We start from the raw sequence: 18,385 nt of genomic DNA on the forward strand, positions 1-18,385 counted from the left end.
GATGAAACAGGCCATAAATGCTTTAGAAATTATGACGTAAGCGACAATACTTTTCTCATTTAGGGGTAATGCCATAGTTGTATGAAGATTTGGGCAGCACGGTGGCTCAGTGGTTAGCACTTCTGCCTTACAGCTGAGTTCAATTCCCGACCATGGCCTTATCTGTGTGGTGTTTGTATGTTCTCCCCGTCTTTGCGTGGGTTTCCTCCGGGTGCTCCGGTTTCCTCCCACACTCCAAAGAAAAACATACTGGTAGGTTAATTGGCTGCTAACAAATTGACCCTAGTCTGTGTGTCTGTCTGTGTGTGTATGTTAGGGAATTTAGACTGTAAGCCCCAATTGGGCAGGGACTAATGTGAGAGAGTTCTCTGTACAGCGCTGCGGAATTAGTGGCGCTATATAAATAAATGATGATGATGATGATTATTATTATTATTATTATTATTATTAGTAATACTATGATTTTTATTGCCATTTATTTTTACAGTGCCAGCAATTTACAATAACCTGCATGAACACGTTGGCTGAGTTGAATCGTCCAGCTTGTACTCTGTAATGTTTGCTCCAACCTGCCGGCTGAAAGGTGGGGTGAGATGTGCATATAGACCTAGCCGTACACAATAGTCTGTGTATTTGCTGGATGTCTTGTCTAAAACACAAAAATCTTATCCATGATGATTGACATGTCTCATGGAATACAAGATATCAATGCACTGAATGGCAAATCCAAGAAAATGTCACTCTTAAAAATATAATGCATCCTCTATATTCTCTAGCATTCATGTGTCTGATGTCTGTATAGAGTATAAATACTATTATCATGAATAACCTGGTCCTAGCTACGAGAAACGAGTGTAAGGTTCTGCAGTACAGCATTGGGAATAGAACATTGACAATATCTAAAATAAAGAGGAATCCTGAGGCCAGTATAATATAAGCTAAAACTTGACAATATGAGGAACTAACAGTTCCTGTTTTTAATGCAGATTACAGCGAGGATAGCATCAGTAATGTGAGTGCAGAGGATCCAATGCATTTTTGGTTTGCACAATGGGGTCACACCACACTTGCACCTCAGTTTTCATCTACTTTTTTATATTCATTAAATACTTTTGGTTAAGCACAATAGTTTAGTCTTTTTAATTTGTTAAAAACCGTAATTGTATCTCCCCTCGCTCTCCAACTTGTGTCAGGTGACTCCCAAAGTGACTGCCTTTTTGGGGAGTACTTGCCTTTAAAAATATGTGTGCAGGTAAAGACTCAACCCAGTTAAAAAGCATAGCAAGAATCATGTTAATAGTCAGATTGAATTCATGTTTATATTTAGTGTGGGACTGGCCGGAAGCTGATCTTCTTATGTGTTCCAATATGATACCTAACATTTTTTTTTTAACAGTTTTTAATACAGAGCAGGGCTTGCATTAGAAGAGCATTAATAATGTATTTGGTGAGTGCAGAGGATCGATGTCTTGTTGTTAAATCGTGACAATATACGAGCAGCCAGAACTCTTCCTTCTATCCCCTTTATACTAATGACACAAGGCTGTGACTTGCTGATATCACACTGCCACATCTTGGAAGAAGTACATTGAGTATTATTTGCAGAGTCTGTATCCATCACCAGTAATTGGATTTTACAGCCTCGCTGTTTAGTAAACTGCACCTGACTGCAATGTATAATGAGTGTGATAATGTGAATTAATAAGAGGACACTTGAGTGACAATACGTCATATTATAACACGCTGTAATGTCCAATTAAAAGCTGAGCTGTACATGTTCTTCCTCAATGTGACATTGTATCAATGAGACTTTTCAGACTGGACTAATTCGTTCTTACTTTAACAGCTGTGTTCTCTCAATGCTTCTTCTGAATCTTTTCAATGTGTCTTAGATCAAACGTTCTCATTCACTTCTATTCTACTATGGATTTTATCTGCCTTTTATCAGATTTTCTGAACACAAAAAGCCTTTCAAACAACCATCCTCTTATCTGCATTAACTGGGTGACAAAGATCACAACAAGAAGATATCATCTATTGTTCCATCCTTCAGCAAAATCTTCTTCACTGATCAAAAAGTTACCCCTTCCTGTAGTAGGCGCTAGAGAGTTAAATGTCACCTAGCAGCCTACATAAGTCTGTATTTCACACCGTTATTTTGCATTATTAAATCTCTCAAACTTATCATTTAATGTACACGACTTTGTATAAGACTTCCAGGTGTCTTAAAAACTGACATTTCTATGTTTCTATAAACAATAGAGGGAGAATTATTAGAATAGGTTTGAGAAGAATTATACCCATTTATCTTAGTTTATAAATCTTTTTTTCAATAAGACAAAAGTTTATAAAAAACATTTATTTAAAATGTCCTATAAAAGTCGTATAAACAGCTCTGGTTTATACTGTTAAGTATCAATTTAAAGATGCACCATGGATAAAAATCAGTTTAACACATAGTTTTGTAAAGCAAAATCTATTAACAGTCACGTAATCCAAATAGTAGTGAGAAACTATTAGCAACTGTACATAAAACATCATCATATTGTTGCTGACAAAAGCTTTTCCATATATTTATAGAGCACAAGTTATCCCAATATGACCCAAACGAATTACAGATGGAGCAGTAGTGCCGAATAGACAGAGAAGACCAAGGGCTAGATTTACTAAGCTGCGGGTTTGAAAAAGTGGGGATGTTGCCTATAGCAACCAATCAGATTCTAGCTATCATTTTGTAGAAGGTACTAAATACATGAAAGCTAGAATCTGATTGGTTGCTATAGGCAACATCCCCACTTTTTCAAACCTGCCGGAAATCTCTAAGCTTGATACATTTACCCCCAAGACAGATATTAGGGGGGCAGACAAGAGACAAGGTACAGAACAGAGATGACAAGCAGATTTCGTAGAGTCCCTGCTGGTGAGTAGGAATATATTGTGTGATATGTGTAAGGGGGGGGGGGGGGGGGTGAATTATTATTAGCGATGAGAGGATGCGAGGGGGGAGCTAGTCCTCTAACTGGATGGTCCAACCCCCCATTATAGTGAAACATTGTTGCAGTCCCTGTAAAAGCAGTTAAATTGTTGTGATACAATGTTACAAATTTCTCCCAGACTAACGTTCTGGTTCCTCCTGATTCCCAGACACTCAGACTAAACAGACAAAGTAACTAAGTAACTTACCTTAAACACAGGAAAAGTAGAAAGGCAATAACCAGCGCCAGTACGGAGATACAGTGCCCCAGGTAGTTTATAATGAGAGCGATCTTGTAATGCAGATCATACTTCCGCTGGAGACAAGAACATAATGTGATTACATTAGCATGCCTCTCTGCAATAATGTTACAGGACATTTAATCTGTTTAGGAAGCAGTAATTATCTTCCCTGACTGGAGAATAATCTCATAATAACAGCTCCATACAAGTTATTTTGGGATGAGTAAAATCTATGGACAAAAGAAGCCTGATGCCAATCTGACTACCTGATATAATAAAAATAGCTATTATTTTAGGCTAAACTGGTTAATTTAAGTTTAAAATGCACATGTAGCTTACACAATGCGCCTCATTTAATAATAGGCCGCATTCCTTCTGTGTAAGGGACCTTTAAAGTCTTAACATATACCTGCTTATTTCAAATTAAATCAGTATTTGTCATGGTAAAGTCATAATAATTGTTAAATAAATACATATTTTTTTGGCTAATGCCGTATTTGGGGGCTCTCAGTGAACGGCGGGGGACCGTGACTCAATAAGCCTGTCCCCCTCCATTCTATTACTATGGTAGTAAAGCCGTGTTGAAGATTAAAGGTGCCATTGATGTGACATGCAATTGGCGCTTGATCACCCCGTTTATCTAAAAGCCTAACATGGGGTGTGTCCAGCCCTTTATAAGTGTTAGGCACCCCCCAATTCCCCTCCTCACACCTGAAAACACCCTTCAATTGCAGGTACTGGTGACAGGTGCACCTTGGCAAGCGAGGACAAAATCTCCCAACTTCCCAGCGGTCGGGACCAACGTGATTACTGTTATAGAACAATGGGACAGACTAAATCAGGACTTATGGAGGTATGCTAAAATAACACTCCATTTGGATACATGATTATCTTTAAAAAGAAACTGTATTTCTAAAATAAAATATGTGTCAATTTACATTATTAGAAATTAGGATATAAAAGTGTTCATTGCTATATTATAAGGCTTTTAATTTTTTTTATTTTTAAATCAACAAATGGTGCACTGGTCTCTCGGTGAGTATGAATCAGTGCAGAATAAATTTACAATTAAATGAGGGCTAACTGGTGCTGTAAGACATAGCAACCAAACAGATGTTTTATAAACTTTACTAGAGAGATGGCAGTTAGAATCGGATTGCGGGTGATGGGTTATATCAACTTGTTCGTGTATATCAGTTTCCTTCCGAGTCTCTAACAAGGTTCACAAATATCACCATACTTATACACTGTCGGACTGGGGCATGAAGGGCCCACCGGGGGACCGCAACGCTAGGGGCCCACCAGAGGGGGTGTGGCAAGCCATCATAGAGGCGAGACCAGACATTAGAGGGGGGAGTGGTCAGCCCATGAAGGACAGATAGCACCACAGTGTAGTATGTAAAGAATGCAGTGTGTGTATAAAGAGTACACAGTGTTGACCTGCCCCTTAGATTGGGCAGAACAGTCACCAAAAATCGGGATTGTCCCACTAGACCAGGCTTGGCTAACCTGTGGCACTCCCGGTGTTGTGAAATTACAAGCCCCAGCATGCTTTTGCCAATATATAGCAGCTTATTGCTGGAAGGGTATGCTGGCACTCACACCTGCCTGCTGCCATTCCTGAGCAAGCTTTCCACTGTGGTGCCCCGAACCCGCAGCTGAATCAACTTTAGGAGAAAGTCCTGGCACTTGCTGGACGTTCTTGGGCACCATGAAGCCTTCTTCACAACTATTGAATCTCTCTCCTTCAAGTCCTTGATGATCAGATAAATTGTTGATTTAGATGCAATCTCATTAGCAGCAATATTCTTGCCTATGAAGCCCTTTTTGTGCAAAGCAATGATGACTGCACGTCATCATTGCTTCCAGTCTGTTATTTAACTCAATCAGCATAATGGAGTGATCTCCAGCCTTGTCCTCGTCAACACTCTCACCTGTGTTAACGAGAGAATCACTGACCTGATATCAGCTGGTCCTTTTGTGGCAGGGCTGAAATGCAGTGGAAATGTTGTTTTTTAGGATAAAGTTCATTGTCATGGCAAAGAGGAACTTTGAAATTAATTGCAATTCATCTGATCACGCTTAGTGACATTCTGGAGCACATGCAAATTGCCATCATAAAAAATAAAGTAGCAGACTTTGTGAAAAATAATACTTGTATCATTCTCAAACCTTTTGGCCATGTCATAACATGTTTGCAATTAGGAACAACATTAAAAATACTTTTTATATACAGTATGCACTGAGAACTTACCGATAAAAGTATTTGATGGAAGAAAAGTTGTTTTTTCCTCCAAATGTCTTTTCCTTAATGATTATATTATTAACAGGTGACAATATTCTGGCGTTCTGCTGGACCTTTATATTCCACATATGTATTGTCCGTATCCTGTAGTGTATTGTGTCTGTCTGCAAGCGACAACGGCCGTATATGTAGTGTGTACCTACACCCATATTCAACAAGAGACGTGTTTCCGCTTGTAGTCAAATATGGACGTCCGGGCATTCAACTTGTGTGTGTTTTAAAAAAAAATCAACTTACGTTTGTTTTACGCTCCTTAATGTAAAACTATTGAATTCTATTTATTTACATTCCCATTACATTTTTCATACCGTCACTTCTATATTTCCACTTTGACTTCTTGATATATTCCCTTGATACATTCACCCCACATGGTTTTGATACAGTTTATAATTTTAATGTGTTTTGTAAAAACATTTCATCCCAATTTTTTACATTCATGTTAATTCACTTTTAGATATATTTTTTGCCATCAATTTAGACACATTAGGCCTAATTCATCAAGGGATGTAAATGCCAATACGAGCCCTATTATGCGTGCCATAAAATGTCTTTGCGCATGCCCAGAACCGGACGATACGCCAGCGAACGCAGCAACATCCAATTTAGCGCAAAGAACCCTTACTACAGCCTACGATTTCATGTGTGTAACAGGGAGGGGACTGGGTGTATGTATATAGGCGATGTACAGTAAAGGCGTGCCAAGCTCAAGTGCACGGAGCAGTGCCCGCTCTGGGCATCTCTCAGGTATGTGATTTTCTGTCGTATCACTTGCAGCAGCTACAGGTCGGGTGTAAGTGCTGATTACTAGCGATGACAGTTGTGTTTTACACTTATTAGATCCCATCAGTGATAGAAAGATAGGAATCTTCTGCGGTGTAAGACCTGGAGATCAGTTGAAAATAACACTTATATATGGGTGCGTGGTTCAATGTCTCGAAGAATTGTGACTGTGAAATTAGTAAGAAGAAATAAAGTTGAGTGGCCCACCTTGTGATCCAGAATGGGAACACACTGAGAGTAATTCATCCAGGACGCCCAGGTTCCGTTCTCAAAACATTCTCTGTAAACAGTTCCTGCAAATACAAGCAAAGCACAAAGAACGTTCAATAAAGGCACATCCAAATCACTAAAGATACTGTAAATTAGCAATGTGTAAGTACAGGACACTGACAGGTCAAAATGTAAAGGTTGTGGAACTTTAACGGAGAACTCGTCCAATCAGTTTCTCTGGTACACTCAGGCACTGGAGAACAGTACCAACAAAGTAACGGCTATTTTAATAGGGGAGGGGAAATTACTTTTAAAATAATATTTTGTCTGGAGTTCCCCTTTAAAGGGACCAACCATGCACCCGACACAGAGCAAATTGGGGGCCCATGGGATTACCTGCATCTAAGAGCTGGCTTTCGGCTCTTGACATAACTCATGGCGCTTGAGCCAACCATAGTCCTTCTATTGAGCTCCACTAAAGTCAATTGTCTGTAGCCACCATTCTGGACCAACGAGTGTTTGAGTCATGTTTGCACAGAACTAACGTTTGCAGCAAAGGTAACACAGAATGGAAGTAGAAGTGGAAGAGGGTGGACCAGACAATGATACAGTTGTAAGACTTTGCATCAGGGTCTTCACCATCTAATGTTTCTCTACATTTATCTTAGTGTCACTAGTGTCTCTAGTAACTAATTGGTTATTTCTCAATGTACAACACTACTGAATATGTTTGTTCTTTAGAAACAAATTGTAATGTCCTGTAATGCTCAGCATTATCCAGAACAACCAAGATAAACAGTATTGAAGGCCAGATATTATTATTATTATTATTAATCTTTATAAATCTTTATTTTCTAGAGTGCCACATGAGGTCTGCAGCGCCGTACAGAAGGAAAACAACAAGACAGTACATAGTACAACAGCACAATACAGTAAACAAATAACACTACAATGTTCAAGACAGCTACTGATAGCCTGGAAAAAAAGTTATTGATAATGAGAAGAGGAGGGATGAGGGCCTTGTTTGCCAGAGCTTACAATCTAACGGGAACGGGGCAGACAAATGGTTGACATATGGGGTGAGCCAATGTAAGGGGATCTGAGGGCAAGAAGCAAGAGTGGGAGAGATGGAGGATGAGAGAGGATGAGGTATAATACATGGTGAGACGGTAAAGTGGAAGACTGGTAGGCTTTTATAAACAGGAGGGTTTTCAATGAATGTTTGAAGCTGTACAGGCTAGGGGATAGTCTGATACAACGAGGGAGATTATTCCAGTGGTGGGGGACAACACGGTAGAAATCTTGGATGAGTGAGTGAGATGTGGTTACCAGAGGGGAGGAGAGGCGATGGTCATTGGCTGACTGGATAGGGCAGGAGGGAGTGTGTATGGAGATGAGGTTGGAGATGTAGTGAGCATTGGAGTTGGAGAGGGCTTTGTATGTGAGGGTGAGGAGTTTGAAGAGGATTCTGTAGGTGAAGGGGAGCCAGTGTAAGGTTTGGCAGAGAGGGGGGCAGATGTGGAGCGGTGAGAAAGGAGGATAAGTGTAGCTGCAGCATTAAGTGTAGATCAAAGAGGAGCGAGATGGGATCAGGTGAAGCCAGTAAGAAGAAAGTCGCAATAGTCAAGACGAGAAATCAGTGAGTGGATAAGAGCTTTGGTGGCATCCTGGGAGAGGAAGGGTCTTATACTGAGGATGTATAAGGCTTTGCTGTCTTCTGCTCTTCTAATCTACAACTATATTGTATTGGCCAATATGCATGCTTGGGCTTAACAGAATTAGTGAGAGGGTTGGGCAACCAATCCTCTAAATAACATGAACCCCTCTACAGAAAAATTGGGGGTTCCTTCCTGAGGGACCAGGTACCAGATCACGCTGCAGTCCTACAATCCATTTATAGCTCTTTAATAGAACTCCGTGGAAGTATAGTGAAGAAGTCTATTGAAGAGTTATGGACGGATTGAGTCCTCCACCACCGTGACCGGTTATGTGAGCCGACTCTTGGGAATGGATAGGGAGAAGTGGGAATGTCTAGGGGAACCCTATTTGCTATACAACCCCTTTTGATGGAAGCCACTTGTTCGGTCACTCTCTTTAAATTTGTCTTATCAATCAAATATCAATAGTAAAGGTTACGGTAGTAACGGGAATAATATTTTTTGAGACAATCAGTTGTAAACAATAAAAATAATATCTTAATAAATAAACTAAATTAACTACTGGTGGCGGCTGGACATCCTCTCAAATGCATATCATGTGATCGTTCAGAGCCAATAGGCGAAAAGCTGTACAGCTTCATGATGTCAGAGACAGTTTGTCAAGGGGCACAGCGAGAATTCTCCTATCGGTACATGGGATGTTCATGTCTCATTAATGCTCATGCAGCCGTGAGTATTAGTGCATACCTTCCTATGTATAGAACCGCGAAATCAGGACGCAATATTCCCTACACCAATCGAACCGGAAGTGTAACATATGTTATGTTATACAGTATAATATGTTGCCTGTTCAACTATCTGTTTAATGCACAGTTGGGTGTAGATTACAGCTACACATTAAGATTACCCATTTTATATTAGAAGCAATGCATCCAAAATCACAGATTGTGTTTTTGTAAATACAATTTTATGATTTTGCTCGAATTGTCACTGCACTCTGCCTAATATCCCACTTCCAGACAGTTCCCTTTGTTGTTAAGATCTGCAACATTCCATCACAGGTACAAATGAAAGAAATCAGAGACAATTTGCATTCTGATGTTTATGGATCTCAATAGACAATTATCCTGTTAAAGGTCCGGAGAGCTGACATTTCCAGATGAATAAAATATTACACAGACAGACGAGGAAGCAGCAAATGTGATTCAATACAAAGAAGCTGAAAAAAATACAACTTTATATACAAGTCCAAAGACGGTATAGAAATAATGTCATTTTATCACCACAGCATGGGAGCACAGAAGCACGTGGTGTATTAGTGTCTGATATAAGAGAGATGAACAAGTGACATAGAGCGTCATGGAGGGAGAGCAGAGAGATGTAAAGTTATATAGTTAGAGGAAGTGTCACGCACGGTTTCCTCTGTCATACATCACTTCAGAAACCTCATTTAAACTTTTATCTAGATTGGAGACTACAGAAAGCAGAAACATGAACAGTATAATGTCCTTTACAAAACATATTAAAGGGTCATTTAATAACGGTAAATATGCAAAACTGGATCTCGTACATAGGTCCACTTTCCGCATTTTGGGCCTGATTCATGAAGGGATGTAAACGGCGATTTTGTGCGTAGGTTCCGCAAAATCACGCAACTCCAGAACCGGACCGAACATCACCAAACACAGCCACGTTCAACTTATCTGCGAGTGCAAAGGACACGTACTACAGCCTATGATTTCAGGGTGGAGAAGAGGGATTTGCCCATAGTCAATGTACAGTAAGGACGTGGCAATCTCAAGCGCACATAGCAGCGTCCGATAAAAGCTCTGGGTATCTCTAAGCTACCTGTTATTCAGCCGTATCTCTTGGACCAACTACAGGTCTAGTCTAAGTGCCGATAACTAGTGATGACGGCTGTGTATGCAGCTAGAACATGTGTTTGCAATCAGGAACAACTGTAACAATGTTCTTTATGTAGAGAATACATTCATAATATCCTAATCATCACCATCATCACCATTTATAAATATAGCGCCACTGATTCCGCAGCGCTGTACAGAGAACTCACTCACATCAGTCCCTGCCCCATTGGGGCTTACAATCTAAATTCCCTAACACACACATACAGACACACACACACACAGACACACACACACACACACACACACACACACATCCTAATAAATGCATTTCATGAAAAGAAAACAATTAGTCAAGTCTTGCCCCCCCTCCACGGTCTAAAATTTGCCAGCCCTCCCCTGTTTGGATGTGTCCAGTTTTTCACTGACAACTCACAATTTCTTCCATATTTACACTTAAATATATTTCCTATTTTATGCATTTATTTTGTCTACTTTGCTTGTCCCTGTTTGCCCTTACTAATCAACAATAATAATAATAATAATAATAATAATAATAGAGAGGATTGTTCCTTTAACATCCTCCTCAATGAGAGGGAAGTATCGCTCATTGTTCCATAAATGTGTTCTGTGTCTCGGTGATATGACATAATTATCTGCCTGGGTTACACAGTCTTGTTACATCACTTCAGGGACTGTTCTGGGACTATTATCTTTAGAAATACTTTTGCAGAGTTATTTTATCTATGTAAAGCCTCTGGCCTTACAATGAGATTTTAAGGTGAGGGAGACGGGTAGAGAATTAAAAATGACTTGGCCTGGCTCGAATCACTGAATGGAACACTGCTGAAATGACAGAAGCACTTGGAACCAGAAACTTTTCCATTTAAAACCTTCCGGTTAATTGAAACAGGTGGGTTGAAGGATACAAACATTTACTGTAGATGTTATTAAAATATGTTATCATGACAAAACATGTAGCAGAAATCTACTTTAAAGAATAGCTAAAGAATGCATTACTGTGTGCACTGAACTAGAAGGTGCCAATGCAAGGTTTAAGCAACTTTACCCTACATATATGCTGCTGGTAGGCTTAATTAAGCCTTCCTAACCTGCGCCCTGTTCTGTATGTAATCTTTTGTTGATGCACTTTGTTGCTATTTTCAGCTATTTATTTAAATTCACTGTAGTATCATATAAATATGGAAGTTATGTCAATAATCAGAGTTTCCCTAATAACAGTCACGGAGTACGAATTTCCTGCTGTTCATGTGAGGATTTGATATGAGAACAGAAAATGAGATGACAATAATCGAACGTTGTCTTTCCAATGAAAAAAAATGGCAGTAGTTAGGCAATCTCCGTCCTTTCAGCTGTGACAACTTAATTTGTTCCAAGAACTGATGTTACAAACCTCCCGCTGCAACTATAATTAGGGATCCGCTCACTAACACATGTAATAACATAAACATGAGTATTGAATGGAAATGAAAGAATTGTCCAGGGCACTTATCTCCTTTTCATCTCTGTTTACAGACTCTGCTTGGCAACTGTGTGGAATTTTACCAAAGAGGAGGTGACAGTGTCTAACATGTCAGCGTCGCTATAAGACCACATTGCTTATTGTTTTCTCTGTTTTGTTTGCAAGTGCCCCACATCTGAGCAATGTTCCCTCTAATTGTGAAATGCGTGAGGTCAATATTTATTCCAGTGAGCAAAAACTTCAGAAGTGATAAGTCCCTTGAGGAATTTTATATTCTTTCAAATATATTTATGGTTGCATAACATAACACATCCTACATCCTAACAATGGTCACACATTTTATTAGAAAGATTAAGGTCTTATAAAGAGAAAAATCCTCCAGCACATTGCTATAACCAGCAAAGGAGCTGCTATTTCTACTTGCACATAAAAATGAAGAATTCTCAGTTGCACACATTTGCGAAGATTTTCTGTAAAGATTAAGGTCTATTCATACTTACCAACTTGTACTCTTTCCCTTCGTGAGATCCCAGGGAAGAGGTGAAGTGTAAAGACGGTGGGGGTGCAGTGAATTGCATCATTTTAGCCCTGCCTAAGCGTTGCAATAACGCAAAAGTGTAATTTTGCAGCTAGGAAGTGGGCAGGATTCACGAGAATGGTGTGCTCTCCCAGGAGTCTGGTAGACCTACGCGGAATTCGGGAGTCTCCCAGACATTCCGGGAGAGTGGGAAAGTATGCCTTATATGAGTGTTTATTTGCTATTTTGAATAAACATGTCTTTTTACAGAGATTTACATTTTAAGGGGCATATTCAATTCCGATCCCGATCCGCGGTATCGCGCCGGAACGGCCGCGAACCTAATCCGCGGTACCGCAATAACGTGGATTTTCGTTGGCAGCCCATAGGGCTGCGTATGAAAATCCGCGTTATTGCGGTACCGTATTACCGGCAGTACTGCGCATTTTCTGCGGTAACGCGCGTTTTCCGCGGATTGGATCGGAATTGAATATGCCCCAAAGTTTGTAAAAAAATTGGAGTATCGCTGTTTATCGTAGTACACAAAGAAAAGCTGATGATTTTTGGGACTTTAGTCGGAATGGCCCCAAAAAACAGGAAACTCTTTGTCCAATTCAAATGTCTAAATCTAAACCAACTTATTTACAAACCAATAAGGACCAACCACAAATCCTTCAATCATTCACTCCCCGACTGGGTCATGTTACCCTGCCCTAGAATCCACTGCTCCCGTTTTCTACCAGAGGCTTTTAGTGATCACGCAATAATGTATTGTGTGCGTAAAATCATACTTGCCGACTTTTCTTGGTTGGCTTCAGGGAGATCCCGGGGGAGGTGGGCATGCGGGGGCGGGGCTTGACAAATCTCACCATTTTAACCCCACCCCCTAAATGATTGTCGCAATTTTGGCGGTGGGGCTAAGATGATGCAATATTTGCCCCGCCCCCCGCCACTTAACTATTGTGGGGGCGAGAACCTGCCCTGCCCTGAGGTCTCCCAGAAATGCGGGAGTCTCCCAGACATTCTGGGAGAGTAGGCAGTTATACTTTAAAGAAAAGCAGCTAATCAATCTCTAGAGACTGAAGTGTCTTTTACATTTCTGTCTCCATTACTGAAGTCATGTTGTCTTACCTGTCAGTCTTTGATTAAATCTTGGTCTCCATGAAAATGGCCACCTCCATAGGCATCAATACATGGACATAGGACACAATTTCTGAACTGTGTCAATCATGCCACAGATGGCGAAGCCAACCACGTCTTGTACTGGCTCAGCATCAGGGAGAATGCCAGACTCTTCAGGGAGTGAGGGAGATCACCCCTATTTCAGGGAGTCTCCCTGGCATTAAGGGAGACTTGACAAGTATGCGTAAAATCAAACCTCTAAAGTCAAATCCTACAGTCCTGTACACAAGAGCATCCAAACATTGTAATCTTGAACAATTTTGTGATGACCTAACTCATTTTCCCTGAATTAGAATTGATACGATAGAGGACCGCGATTCTGCACTTGAGTATTTTCAGAGTTCCGATCTTACTGACTTACACCTCAGAGATGCCTTGTGGAAGAGATGGAAGATTAGCGACTCTGCTAAAGATCTTCATGATTAAATACACGTGTGAAATACAAGCACTAGGCAAATACGGATAGTAAAAAGCCTGATATCACTCTGACAATTTTCATCATAACTCTTCTTATCCGGCAAGGCGATTAATAATGCATGATCATATTTACAAACAAGGTAGACAAACCACTAATTCCAGCTTTTAAAGTAAGAACATTTGCATTTTTAAAATGAATTCCCTACATGTTTCTGCTCCGAAAACTTCCTAACTGTTGCAGTTGTTACAGACTGCCTGGAGGAACAGTAATTAAGGTTTAGAAATATTTTTTTACCGATCAACATTTTCCGACCTCCATTCAGTTATTAACTTCAAGAGCCGTGAACATTCCAAAATGTAGCACATTATGAAAATGAAGTAAGCTTTTAGCTCCTCTCCTCTCGCCCTTACCCACCGGCCGGTGTATATAAACATTCATCTTTTATGTAATTTTAATTCTCTATGCAGTCGGATGGTGTTTATTGTAGAAATGTGGATTCACCTCCAGCCATTTTCTGGGCTAATCTAAAGAGCATTGGGCCTAGTCTATTCACTAGGAGCCAATATCTCATGAATATTGGGTAGTGCCTTAGTGATGTCATTGGCTCCTAAGCCGTATACTGGTTGGCCTCAAAAATGGCGGGCTCTATTGCGAGCGGGTGACAGGGATCAATAAAAGTAATTGGAGAGTTGTAGATAGCTATTCAGAACTCTCCAAGCACCACTAAGGGGGGTATTCAATTGTTAGCGAGATCCGCTAAAATCCCGCGCTTGAAAAATATTATTATCATCATCATCACCATTTATTTATATAGCGCCACTGATTCTGCAGCGCTGTACAGAGAACTCATTCACATTGGTCCCTGCCCCATTGGAGCTCACACTCTAAATTCCCTAATATAGACACACACTCACACACACAGACAGAGAGGGAGACAGACAGACAGATAGAGACTAGGGTCAATTTTGATAGTAGCCAATTAACCTACTAGTATGTTTTTGGAGTGTGGGAGGAAACCGGAGCAGCCGGAGGAAACCCACGCAAACACAGGGAGAACATACAAACTCCACACAGATAAGGCCATGGTCGGGAATTGAACTCATGACCCCAGTGCTGTGAGGTAGAAGTGCTAACCACTACGCCACCGTGCTGCCCAAAATATTACCGTTAATACGGTAATATTGCACGTAAATACCGTTAATACGGTAATTTACTCGCTGGATTTCAGCTCGCAGCAACGGTAATATTTTTCGAGCGCGGGATTTTAGCGGTTCTGGCTAACAATTGAATACCCCCCTAAGAATGTTAAGGAGAGAAAAACTGATAAATATTAGACGAAAAGTTTATATAAGGGACATGACATAATTTAATATAAACAAACAGAAGTCGTTTAAATCAGAGGTATTGCTTCAATTGGGGCTCTCATCATTTTTTGATTAAAAGCCAGGACGTCCATGTGACTGAGCTTGGATCATAAAGTCCAACTATCTTTTTTACATTCTAAAGAAGGTACACCGTTTGAGGAGCGTATCATAGCTTGTCCTGTCATCATGGCTCTTTGAAATTTTAAACCATGGGAAAATAAATAAAAATCAAATTGTGAGTTAAAGATTTGGGAAGAAAAACAAATGGGAGTGTCCTTGGAAACCGAGACATATGGGAGCCCATTTCTGGAAGGATAATTTTTAAACTAACTTTTTTGTCAGGTGACTTAAAGAAAATATAAAGTTTGACTAGTCTGCATTTAGTCCCGATATCAGGGCTATGCTCATTACTGTACATAGCTGAAGACTTTGCTAGATTCCACCACAGAATATAGCAAACACAAATTGATACATTTATGCTTTTAGTAACAAGTCATTGAAATCACTTCCTAGTACCATACACAGATAGAAAACAAAGAACTCTGAATATTTGCTTCATGTCTATTCCAGTTCTTGTTTATATAAACACTATTCTTGTGGCTGCTTATTCACCCACAGCGATCACAAACATACCCTGAAAGTCTCCTTTGACGATTTGCTTATTGCTGAAAATGATAATCATATTACAACGTTTTATTTCCTTTCATCTCCAGTTTTACAGTGTTTATGATGCCTTTTGCAGAGTTTGATTTACATGTGTTTTAATTAAAATAAACTATTTTACTTTATCTTTATTGTTTTATTCCAGCTTGGAATATTTCTGTCTATTGCAGTAAAAACATTTATTTTGCCTTTGTATCGTTTTACGTCCTCCGTTTCTGTGTTGTGTCCGGGCAGCTGAGATGCCCTTTAGCTCCGAAAAAAACAAATGTCACAGGAATTGTCAGACGGTTCTGATTCTTGGTCTCTAGGTTATACCTCTCTCGTTTATTCGGACATGTTTTGCTCTTAGCTCTTTGCAGAACAGTGACTAAGTTAGTGGAGAACCTGAAGAATCTCACTGCATGCATCAAGGAACCTTTCATGATCGCAATGAATGTTTCCAACTGTTTTAGTGTGTTTTCAAAGTCACTATATATATATATATATATATATATATATATATATATACTGGTTTTCATTGTTGCCAGGTTAAAATCCTGAGGGCTCTCTCTCTTAGTTTTTTCATTACATAATTATGTTATTTTGCGGGCTTTAATGTGATTATGTAAATTTGTTGTTTCTGTTTGTTAAACTTTGTCACTGTTGATCATATGTTATTTTATTATTTTGTTGCGTGCTCTAACCCCCTGTATACAGCGCTGCGGAAGCTTTGTGGCCCATTATAAGTCAAAGATAATAATAATAAATATATTGGTATTAACCACTTTAAATGTCTCTTCAATCTTGCTGAAATTTCAACCTTGGTTCCGTTCCTCTCAACATGTCAGTCCCCGACAGCCGGACAGGGGGCGTGAACATGTTGCGATGGGGGCGTGTACACATCACGGTGGGGGCGTGTACACATCACGGTGGGGGCGTGTCTATGCCGCCAGAGGGCTGGCTAGCACTCTAAAGCACTAGGCTGCCCGTTACAAATCTCCCTCTCTTCAATGTTCAAACCTGCCGGACAAAAACGTCCCCAGTGGGACAGAGGGACAGAGTCCTAAAATCGGGACTGTCCCGCTGAAATCGGGGATAGTTGGGGGGGGGGGGGGTATGTGGTTCACAGAAGTCAATTGGTGTCTTAGGAGAATACGAGACAAATATTCTGATTAAATGTACAAAGTTTTCCAATCCAAATGATATCGTGACAGAATATTGTTATGCCAAAATTTATGATGTAATATACACGTGTGTAACATATGTAAAGAAACGTTTTCTAATGCAAATAAACTGCTGTTTTTATTATAATGATGGGAGACATAGGAGCAGATTTATCAAACTTTGTAAAAAGTAAAAGTGAAGTTATGGCCCAAAGCAACCATTCAGATTCCAGCTATGATGTATCTAGTCCATTCCAGAAAATGAGAGCTAGAATCTGATTGGTTGCTATGGGCAACACCTGCACTTTTCCTATTTTTGATAGACCTACTCCATAATGACTGCGTTTAAAGGCTCCAAAAGAGATATATCTAGTTAATATTTTTGCAATATGCTGTTATATAATCAAAGGATTGTTCTGATCACTTACAAATTGTAATATTGGTATATTTTCATCATGCACCAAAACCACCACGTGTTAAACATTTTATTTCAGTGCAAACTCTCAGGGACTGAACTCAGAATCAGCAGTAACATAAGATGACTCCAAATTGGTAAAAAAAAAAAATGTCAAAGATGACTGAAAGGTAAATGAGAAATGAACTGTTTACACATATGGTGAAATAACAGCCAATATCTGGCCACCGGCCTCCATCTGCTGCCCTCGAATTGAGGCAGATGCCCAATAATAACAGATTAGATCATTTTGTGCATGTTTCCATTGGACTGTACGCGCAGTTATCTTCTGACCGCACCGGTGAAAGCCAAAAGTCATTCGATGACCAAATCTCGCTCTACGTGAGTGGCCCAACTCTGAGGGAGTCAATTCGATATTGAAGAGGGTCCCATTTTTCCTGCTTCTCCCAGCACCAGAAACTTGATTATAAGTGAGGCATCAATTCTGTGTTTTATCCTTTTTATTTTTTAAGAAACAATTGCGTTATATTTGTATGCCTTTTATTACCTGTTTTATCTTAAGCATTGCGGATGTATTTTCCATATTAAATTACACTTAATAAGTTGAAGTCTCTGTGTTCTTACGAATTCACCCGACAGTTTGGTCAAGACGCTACATAACTGAAACAAGGAGAACATTGTGGTTTATGTGAACTCTGATTAAAGTAAATTGTGTTAGATTAATGCTAGGGAGAACCGAAGGCTTCCTAAATAAGAGTGTCAGCTCTTGTCAGAAAGAACCTTGCTGGTGGCATAGTTAGTACCGCAAAGCTAGTGTGTGGCATAGATAGGGAAGGATTTAATCATTTTAGACAGACTAGATGGTTGTTTTTTGGTTAACCCTGTGTCACACACGCATCACGCAGGCTCAGGTGAGTGCTGTTCGTGACAAATTAAATTAAGGAGCAACACAGTGGCTCAGTGGTTAGCTCTTCTGCCTCACAGCGCTAGGGTCATGAATTCAATTCCCGACCATGGTCTTATCTGTGTGGAGTTTGTATGTTCCCCCTGTGTTTGCGTGGGTTTCCTCCGGGTGCTCTGGTTTCCTCCCACACTCCAAAAACATACTGGTAGGTTAATTGGCTGCTAACAAAATTGACCCTAGTCTCTGTCTGTCTGTCTGTCTATATG

The 18,385-nt window shown here is 40.0% G+C and overlaps 1 protein-coding gene across 2 annotated transcripts in view; it reads right to left on the minus strand.

The window, feature by feature from the left end:
• Positions 1 to 18,385, minus strand: part of CRHR2 (corticotropin releasing hormone receptor 2) — a 242,740-nt gene that overhangs the window by 37,051 nt on the left and 187,304 nt on the right. For both annotated transcript variants that reach the window (XM_075214089.1, XM_075214090.1), the window contains 2 exons: positions 6,509 to 6,594; positions 3,184 to 3,290 (listed from right to left, as the gene is read on the minus strand). In XM_075214089.1, coding sequence (XP_075070190.1) covers positions 3,184 to 3,290; positions 6,509 to 6,594 — 193 coding nt within the window. The remainder of the gene's footprint in view (positions 1 to 3,183; positions 3,291 to 6,508; positions 6,595 to 18,385) is intronic.

This window comes from Mixophyes fleayi, chromosome 5 (assembly GCF_038048845.1).
Source record: "Mixophyes fleayi isolate aMixFle1 chromosome 5, aMixFle1.hap1, whole genome shotgun sequence".
Taxonomy (NCBI): domain Eukaryota; kingdom Metazoa; phylum Chordata; class Amphibia; order Anura; family Limnodynastidae; genus Mixophyes; species Mixophyes fleayi.